Source organism: Quercus suber, unplaced genomic scaffold, assembly GCF_002906115.3.
Source record: "Quercus suber isolate HL8 unplaced genomic scaffold, Cork oak 2.0 scaffold_7, whole genome shotgun sequence".
NCBI lineage: Eukaryota > Viridiplantae > Streptophyta > Magnoliopsida > Fagales > Fagaceae > Quercus > Quercus suber.
In genome coordinates, this window is record NW_027069473.1 from 1,271,425 (window position 1) to 1,281,395 (window position 9,971).

At 35.1% G+C, this 9,971-nt stretch overlaps 1 protein-coding gene across 1 annotated transcript; it reads left to right on the plus strand.

Moving 5' to 3' along the window:
- Positions 1 to 1,592: 1,592 nt before the first annotated feature.
- On the plus strand, positions 1,593 to 8,843 carry LOC112007727 (probable glutamyl endopeptidase, chloroplastic). The gene is made up of 11 exons (XM_024040087.2): positions 1,593 to 1,872; positions 2,802 to 3,789; positions 4,042 to 4,170; positions 4,750 to 5,052; positions 5,138 to 5,596; positions 5,741 to 5,806; positions 6,542 to 6,602; positions 6,699 to 6,848; positions 7,012 to 7,149; positions 7,407 to 7,720; positions 8,527 to 8,843. Exons 1-11 carry the CDS (start codon positions 1,608 to 1,610, stop codon positions 8,537 to 8,539), a joined length of 2,886 nt encoding a protein of 961 aa, XP_023895855.2. The 5' UTR covers positions 1,593 to 1,607; the 3' UTR covers positions 8,540 to 8,843.
- Positions 8,844 to 9,971: the final 1,128 nt, after the last annotated feature.

The window sequence follows — 9,971 nt, forward strand, 5'->3', positions numbered from 1 at the left end:
TCCTCATAGAAGCTGTAGGCCACTATTCATGTTAGTTCATGGCCGTTTGTGTAATACTTTAATATACTTTTCATACTTTAATATACTTCTATCTTTGGATGTCAAAAAAAAAAAAAAAACTAATTTACAAAAAGCTTACATTCTACTACTAATATTAGTTGTTTGGCATTGGCAGCCTCTAGATGGTTGACTAGTATCTAAATTCTATTAACTAATGCTTAATAAATCATCTAACTAACTAACTAATTAGCTATAGCAGGATTATGATATATCTACTTGAAATTGCCCTGCATCACATTCCCAAATAAATTGTTGAGTTCTCCTTTTTTATATCTAATCAATGTCGATGATGGGTTGATTGTAGCTTTTTATAATAAATGTTTATGATGTTTTGTTGAAATTCTTACCTACGTAGAGTAGTTGTGATTTAATTTTGAAAATAAAAAAGTAATGCTACAACCACAAACTATTTCACAATATTTTTACAAATTGTTGATGTGACTAATTTTTTATTGGTTTTCATTTAAACCCACTATTAACATCACTTTTTCATTTATCAATAACCACTCACCACATCACCAATTTGAAAAATTTTTTGTAAAAAAGTTTGTATCTCTAGCATTGCTCTTAAAGAAAATATATTAGGTCATTATGGTCCAAAACCCTCCCCAAAATTGGTTGCATTGATTGATGAACACCTTTATTTATGGGTAAACTCTATTTAGATGAAAAATATGTATCAATCCATGAGAGAGATAGATAGAAAGATAAATAATTTCCTAGCAACTTCGTAGCAACTCCTTGCCTTGTACTCTTTTATTTAAGAAGGAAAAAAAAATCCAATCACAAGTTAACTTTAGAGTAAAACTTGTTTAGGTGAGAACATTATAGGACAATTGACCTAAGGAATCTTATGTCACATTCATTCAATAAAAAAACAAAACATTTTAGAGTTATAAAATTGTTGAATATATTTTCTTACTATATGTTAATACAATTTGTTATGATTAGTTTCTAATAAAAACAATGTTTGTAGTATGTTTATATAAAAATGATATTATCTTGATCTCCTTTTAACCAATTAAAAAATCCAAAATAAGAGAAACATTGTGATAGCATTGATGGTAAAAATGATCCATTTTTAGAAAAAAAAAATCGTCCATCTTGAAAAGTAGTCTTTGAATTACGCTATTTTATCAAAAATTGAAAGGGAAAAAGAGAAAAAAGAAAAAAGAAAAAAAAAAAAAAAGCATCTTTTGGCATGCAGTTTCGTACCACAACTTTACCCGGAACTCAAAGATTTTTATTTTCTCACTGGACCATAAACTGATAAAAGAGATAAAAGATTCTAATTCCTTCCTTCCACTTTATTAAATCTAATTGGACTTGGATATACACTACCACACTAGTACTACACCACACCGAAAAGTAGTACTACACAGCGCCAAAATTAAAAAAAAAAAAAAAAAAAAATCAATTTCAAGTCAATGATGCGCCTTCAAAAAGTCTACCATCGTCTCTCTATCCTCTCTAACACCCCACCGAAAAGTAGTACTACACAGCGCCAAAATTAAAAAAAAAAAAAAAAAAAAATCAATTTCAAGTCAATGATGCGCCTTCAAAAAGTCTACCATCGTCTCTCTATCCTCTCTGTCTCCGCTTGCTCTTCACCTTCCCTTTTCTCTCTCTCTCCTCCCGTTATCCTCAAACTCCGTCCCGTTAACGCCGTTAGGTCCCTCAACTCCCCCTCCATGTCTGCCTCTAAATTCCGTTATCTTGTCCCTATCAACGCCGTCGCCGCCGAAGACAGCGGTGGAGCTTCTAACGGCTCCGTTTCTTCTTCTTCTACTCCTCCTCCAACTGAAAGTGAAGGTAAATTTAAAAATTAAAAGCACTTTTTCAATTATTTTATTTTATTTTATTTTTTTATATTGGAAATTGGAATTGCTTTCGAAAAGTGTTTCTGTAAAACAGTTTGATTCAATTAAAAAATAGTTGAATTGTAATTGTAGTGTATTGAGAAAGAATCGGAAAGCTTGTGAATTAGATTAGGAGAAAAGGAATTTTTATTTTTATTATTCGAATTGGCTTTTGAAAGCGGTGGAAGTGTTTCCGAAATGCGAAGTTGAATTGTAAGTAATTAGCTATCCTGGACGGAAATTGCTGTGTTTCGCTAAAGATTCAGAGGTCGATTTTTGAAAGCAAGTGCCATGTGTTTTTAAGCTTGTGATTTGAATTAAAAGAAAAAGGAACTTTGTTTTATTTGAAACTGTTTTCATTTGAATTGGTTTTGAAAGCAGTGTGGAAGTGTTTCCGAAATGCTAGACAGAAAAACATGCTTTGGTCTGGTTAGTATATTTAGCTTTAGTGGTTTAATCCAAAAAGAAGTTGAGTTTTAATAGTTGCGGAATTATATTCAAGTTATACTGAGTGTAACTCTTACTTAATATATTAGATTAGTGTTTTGAAAATCTCAAAATTTCATGTCAATCGGACTTTTTTTCTTACTATTTGATCCTTAAACTCATGTAAGTTCAAAAAACTACTTTAAGTTTAAGCATTTGATAAATGAGATAGTTATTGATCTTTAATCATCTTGATATCCAATGTAGGAATTGTTTAAAAAAAAAAAAAAAAAACTCATTTAATAGAAAATTTTTTAGCAGACAAAAGTTACACCTGGTATAACTTGAACTTGAATCCAACCCATATGTATAATCATTGCATGGAATGTTGCTTTTAAATTTTATTTGGGGTACTGCGAGAGTTAGTGACTTCTATTTTTGATTCACATTATCTAGATGATTTGACGTTGGGAGTTGGATATCGTCTTCCTCCACCGGAGATTAGAGATATTGTTGATGCTCCACCGCTTCCTGCGCTGTCATTTTCACCACACAGAGATAAAATACTATTTCTTAAGCGGAGATCTTTGCCTCCATTGGCAGAACTAGCAAGACCGGAGGAAAAACTGGCTGGTATTCGTATTGATGGAAAATGTAATACTAGAAGTCGGATGTCATTCTACACTGGTATTGGGATTCATCAATTGATGCCTGATGGTACCCTAGGGCCAGAGAAAGAGCTACATGGCTACCCTGATGGTGCTAAGATCAATTTTGTGACCTGGTCACAAGATGGTCGGCATTTAGCATTCAGCATCCGAGTTGAAGAGGAAGAAAACAGTAGCAGTAAGCTTAGAGTGTGGGTTGCTGATGTGGAAACAGGAAACGCTAGACCTTTGTTTCAGTCACCCGATATCTGTCTGAATGCGGTTTTTGACAATTTTGTTTGGGTTAATAATTCTACTCTGTTAGTTTCCACCATCCCCTTATCCCGTGGAGACCCACCAAAGAAACCTTTGGTTCCATCTGGCCCAAAGATACAGACCAATGAGCAGAAAAATATTATTCAAGTTAGAACCTTCCAGGATTTGCTTAAAGATGAGTATGATGAAGATTTATTTGACTACTATGCCACTACACAACTTGTATTGGCTTCTTTAGATGGGACGGTGAAGGAAATTGGCCTACCAGCTGTGTATACATCATTAGACCCCTCCCCAGATGGAAAGTACCTTTTAATTAGTTCAATTCATAGACCATACTCTTTCATTGTACCGTGTGGAAGATTTCCCAAGAAGGTAGATTTGTGGACAAGTGATGGGCAATTTGTTAGGGAAATTTGTGATTTGCCCCTTGCTGAGGACATTCCTATTGCATTCAATAGTGTGCGGAAAGGGATGCGCTCTATCAATTGGAGAGCAGATAAGCCATCAGCACTCTACTGGTATATATCTGAGATTCTACTCATGTTTTTCTGTGGATGACGTAGGCTATTTTATACTGGGTCCTCACTATATCTGGAAACTGTTATTAATTATAAAATTTTTAATTGGAGTGTCTTTTTCGAATTGTATAAGATAATGCAGAATGAGTCGATACAGAGATTGGTTCTGTATCATTGTAAACATTCCATTACTTGTTGACATATATAACAATTTAAAAATGCTTGGATTGCTCTGACTGTTGAGGTCTTTAGGGTAGAGACACAAGATGGAGGTGATGCGAAAGTGGAAGTTTCTCCACGTGATATAGTTTATACAGAGCCTGCTGAGCCACTAGAAGGTGAACAGCCAGCAATCTTACATCAACTTGATCTCCGTTATGGGTATGAATATGAGCTATATGATTAATATCTTACACATAATTATGTTCTGATTAACATCTAAACCTGAATGTGTTTGGAAGAAGTACGACATTATTTCACCTTCTTTTATTTGTATGGCAATGAAGTTTTCCAAGAACTTTGTCTTATAAGACTTGCTAACCTCAAGAAGGTATTAATGTAGCACTGGATACTTTGATGATAGCTCTAATGCCTGCTGGAGTTGGATTATGGTCCACGCTTAGTGAACTTAACTAGTACAAATGTTTGATAACCATGCCTCTAACCTTCTTGCCTGGAAGATTTGCATAATATTGTATGTACATAAGTAAATGGTTGGTTGCTTGCCTTTGACACTTATATAATTCCCTAAATTCCTGGACCTCATAATATTCTCCAAATCCAATATATTACTAGATGTCAGAGATGGTTGCCTTTCATGTCCATGGTCAAAGCTGCTCTCAGGCATGCTAAACACAAAATGTGTCATCTTAAAGCCATTTGTAGCTTAGTTTGCGAATATGCAGGAGAATTTAACCTAAAATCTTGTTTTAATGTATTTGACCTTTTCTATCACCACAGAGGTATTTCTTGGTGTGATGATTCACTGGCTCTAGTTTATGAATCTTGGTACAAAACGCGGCGAACAAGAACCTGGGTGATTTCTCCTGGATCTAAAGATTCTAGTCCACGCATCCTATTTGATAGGTCATCAGAAGATGTGTACTCTGATCCTGGCTCTCCAATGTTTCGGAGAACTCCTGCTGGAACTTATGTGATTGCAAAGATAAAGAAGGGACATGATGATGAAAGCTATTATATTATACTGAATGGAAGCGGTGCAACACCAGAAGGGAACATTCCATTCCTTGATTTGTTTGACATGTAAGTGTTTCAAATCATCTTTTTCGGGTGTGTTCCTTCCCAAATGCTCATTGCTGCCATATGGTCCTAAACCAACTTCTTTCAGAAATACAGGCAGCAAAGAAAGAATATGGCAAAGCGACAAAGAAAAGTATTATGAGAGTGTTGTTGCTTTAATGTCTGATCAGGAAAAAGGGGATTTGTGTCTGGATCAGTTGAAAATACTGACCTCCAAAGAGTCAAAAACTGAGAACACCCAATACTATATCCTGAGCTGGCCAGATAAGCAAGCATGTCAAATTACGAATTTCCCTCATCCATACCCACAGCTGGAAACATTGCAGAAAGAGATGATCAGGTATCAGAGAAAAGATGGGGTTCAAATGACTGCAACACTATACCTGCCACCAGGCTATGATCCGTCAAAAGATGGACCTCTTCCATGTCTGGTTTGGTCTTACCCTGGTGAATTTAAAAGCAAAGATGCTGCTGGACAAGTTCGTGGTTCTCCTAATGAATTTCCTGGAATAGGTGCTACATCAGCCCTTCTTTGGCTGGCTAGAAGGCATGAATTACCTCTTCCCATTGTTTGTTTATACTGTCTTTTAAAATCTTTGGCATGTCATCATTATTCCCCTACCTATTGCAGCTATCTTATGGTTTGCTGTGAACATAATGGACCAATTTTCAATTGCTTTGATACTTGCAGGTTTGCTATTCTAAGTGGACCAACGATTCCTATTATTGGTGAGGGTGATGAGGAGGCAAATGACAGGTAGCTTGTTACAATTTTTTTAAAGAATGTACTGATAGTTTCAAGGATATGGGAATTTTTATTTATTAAGAAAAAAAAAAGAAAAAGGGATATGGGACTTTCATCCTAGTCATATGATAAAGTAAAATGCCTATAAGCACATATTAGATATTTTCATATGATTGATGACATAAGGAAGTTCATCCCATTCTTAACCAAAAAAGAGAGTGTGTGAAGTGCATATCCCAACAAGGATGGCAAGTTTGTGAAAAGGAAGTTGTGAAATGGGTGTGAAAAGACTTTACCACAACGGGGACTTGAAAATGTGTATTAAACTTGAAGACACAAAGCTAGTAGGTAAATGACATTTGAGATGTCCAAAAAATGTGTGGAAACAGAAAAATAGAAATGAAATTTCTTTCATGATTGTGGTTTGATACCCTCCCAAAATTTTTTTTTTTTTTTTTTTTTTTTACTAGCCATGTATATATCCTCAATTAATCTATGCTTCTGCAAAGAACCCCAGATTGTACTAGGAAATGTAACATGGGGCCCTCTCTTCCCTACTCCTTTCTTCACTTCACAGTGAAGTTTCAACTTCTTCAGCTTTCATATGAGGCTTGACTTGTCAAAAAGAAAAAAAGCTCTCATATGAGGCTTGGTTTATTTGATTTTATTCCTCGGCTATTTGAAAGTTTCACAAAAGAACCTATGCAACATAGAGTTTCAGGATCTATATCTGAATGCCTTGACCAGGTATGTAGAACAGTTGGTTGCGAGTGCAGAGGCTGCAGTTGAGGAAGTTATCCGACGTGGAGTAAGCTGCTTTGTTCTTTTCCATCTAAATTTTGTTTGCATATCTCTTGAGTGTGAACTTTTGGCTCAACGGTAGTCTGATGTTGCCCTTGTTAAGGTGGCCCATCCAAACAAAATTGCTGTTGGGGGACATTCCTATGGGGCATTCATGACAGCAAACCTCCTAGCACATGCTCCTCATCTTTTCTGTTGTGGAGTTGCTCGCTCTGGTGCTTACAACAGAACACTTACTCCTTTTGGTTTTCAGGTAAGACAATAATGGAATAATTTTGTACTTAACCAACCAGTTGCTTGCATTAGTTTAACTTTCTCCCTCATTTTTTTCTTTACCTCTCTTCCCAATAGTCATTGTCCCTAGTGTCATATCTTACCTCTTGATGGTTAATGACCTTTTTGTTATACTGGTGTAGAATGAAGACAGAACTCTTTGGGAGGCAACAAGTACTTATGTAGAGATGAGTCCTTTTATGTCAGCTAATAAAATTAAGAAGCCAATATTGCTTATCCATGGAGAAGAAGACAATAATACTGGAACTTTAACAATGCAGGTAAAGGAGGAATTTTTTTTCCTGTTTAATTTGTTATGTCTCCCATTTTGGTCAACCTTTTTCCTGTGTTCCCATTAACTAATGACTTGTCAAAACAACTTCCTATAGATTTAGACTTACCCCTCTCATTAGTTTCACTTTTGAAAATTAGTTTTTCCATGGGCTGGGCTTGAAGCTACGTAGTATTTAGTGGCTAGCTCCTTTCTTCTTTACCTAGTTGTTCACTTGCCACTTATTTGTGTTTGCATGCCCTGCAGTCAGATCGTTTTTTCAATGCCTTAAAAGGTCATGGTGCTCTTTGTCGCCTTGTGATTCTTCCATATGAGAGCCATGGATATGCTGCACGTGAGAGTATCATGCATGTACTCTGGGAAACTGATAGATGGCTTCAGAAGTATTGTGTGTCAAACACTTCTGATGTAAGAACAGATCTTGATGCATCTAAAGATGATCTAAGCAAAGTGACTACAGATTCAGAAAGCAAAGCAGTTGCGTCTAGCGGAGGTGGTGGTGCTGAGATGTCAGATCATGAATGTGAAGGATTTCACTCAATAACAAGGTCATCATTATGGTAATTTCTTCACCATTTTTTTTTTTTTTGGATAGGTTTTGTTTTAATGGAATCACTAGCTGCTTAAAAATAAGTTATGTTTAGGACAAGTATTTTTGTGGTAGAATTGGAGAAAGTTATGTATCCTAGTTTTTATAAGATAGTTAATTTGGGTACAAACAGATTCTGTCAGAATGGGGCAATGAGATGCATGTGATATAAAGAGAAGCATTTAGCTTTTCATCTCTGTTATTGCATCTATCTCTATATATGCCCATTCCCCCTCAACCCAAGGAAACTTCAGCAGTTGACTATTGGGAAAAAAAAAGAAAAAAGAAAGAGATGGGTGGAGTGTTGACTAGTGCACCAGATGAGTGCTATCCTACCTAAACAAGGATCCTGTCCATTTGAAATGGATCCTTTATGGATTAAATTAAATATTACAAATCTAAAAGTGTATATCGCAATATATTTCTAAATTTTAAATGATGTAATATAAAATGCACTGTTAGATACAAAATTTTATATCTTAGCCATGAAATTTATTATCATTCTATTCAGTCATCCATTCCAACCTCTTGATCTTAGATGCCCTTATCTGGCTTCCACTTATTTAACCCAGGGTATCAGCTTTCCCACTAAAGATTACTATGGCATCAATAATATGTAGCTCAGTTACAAAAAAATTTCCTCCAATACTTGTATCCTCAGATCTCCCCCCTCCCCTACTAACATAAACCTCAAATATACAAGCATTACACGTTTGCTATTCATGTTCAACTTCTTAATTTCTAATCATGTTTCTTTTCCATTATATTTATCTTGAGCTATGTGTTGTAGATTGAATTGCTGATCATTGGTCATTGGGGAATGAAGTTGAAGCGTGAATGGTGCACAAATCAAATTCAGAACAACGCAGATATACATAAATTTTACAATATTGAATCATGCTTCCAAACTGTAATTCATAATTGGGATCCAAAATGTCTCAAATCAAATTCAGAACAGCACAGATATACATCAATTTTATGATATTGAACGTTGCTTCCAAAGTGTAATTCATAATTGAGGCCCAAAAAATGTCACTGATCCAAAATTTACATCAATGCATATGGCAGGTTGCCTACGACCGCTTATGGATTTATTGGGATGTGTGTTTCCTGTATTGATTGCTAGTGTTAATAAAGCTTCTACTTGAAATAATTTGTATTGTCTAGTGTGGGATGAAGGTATTTTCTTTTTCCCTCACCTCACCCCCCTTCCCCTGGAAGAAATTAAATGATTATCTGTGGGATAGTGGTGGTGTGTTCCATTCCATCTGTGAATTTATTATACTCTTAATATGGCACAAGCAGTAGTTTTGTCTTGCCTGTTCATTTTTTTGTGGGCTATCTTATTATTTAGCAAACTAAGGGGGTGTAGAATATGGATCCTCAAATAAATTGAGGGTCTTGTTTTCCGCACTTTTCTGAAGGATCATGATGTGATTAATAGTAGCAAATTAATGAAATCATCTTGATCTCTGAATCAGTTGTAAGAAAGCTGAGGGATTTGATGTCAGCTTCCAGACCCCAGTGCATGTAGTATCTTTTAAATGCTTTGAGCTTTGTCACTTACGCACAAAAGAAAATACAATCAAATTGCATCGTTTTGATGGTGCAACTTATGTAACACTCAAAATGACACTGCAAAGAAGTCAAAAGCCGTGACTTTGTAGTCCGCTCATGTAAAATTATTTAACATATTTATTGCCAGCCGTTTGTGATTGTCATCTTGAAGGAAAGGAAAAAAAATACGTGTAGAGCCATAAGAGGATTTTTTTTATCCCACATGCCACACTAAAGGAAAAAAGAAGGATGCTAATGCATGTAATGATATACATAAACTTCTCCTGGCAGCCTACTAAGTACTAACTCAAAATCAGTAGTTAAATAAAAAAAATTGTGGTAGTTGTAAAGAAATAATTTAACAATCAATTTGCCACTGTCAAAGCCACAATAAGTAGAATGATACAATTTTTCTTTTAGAATATGAGCTAGAAGTGTCATGTTCACATCATTTTTATAACAAATTCTATGTAACAGATTATTACTTGCTGTTATTAGTGAGCTAGAAAGTAATTTCAGCAATGGATTCAAAATTAAAAACTAATTTCAGTAATGGATTCAAAATTAAAAACTCATAACAACCTGCTAACTAAGATTTGTTGTGAAAATATTGTAGACGTAACATTTCTATTTAGAATATAATAATGTCATTTACAACTAAATTA

Bases quoted from the DNA above. Each gene is read 5' to 3' on its own strand.
- LOC112007727 (XM_024040087.2), top strand. From the start codon at position 1,608: ATGATGCGCCTTCAAAAAGTCTACCATCGTCTCTCTATCCTCTCTGTC. The intron at 5,053-5,137 runs GTAAGTGTTTCA...AACTTCTTTCAG, and splicing joins TTCCTTGATTTGTTTGACAT to AAATACAGGCAGCAAAGAAA. The intron at 6,603-6,698 runs GTAAGCTGCTTT...GCCCTTGTTAAG, and splicing joins AGGAAGTTATCCGACGTGGA to GTGGCCCATCCAAACAAAAT.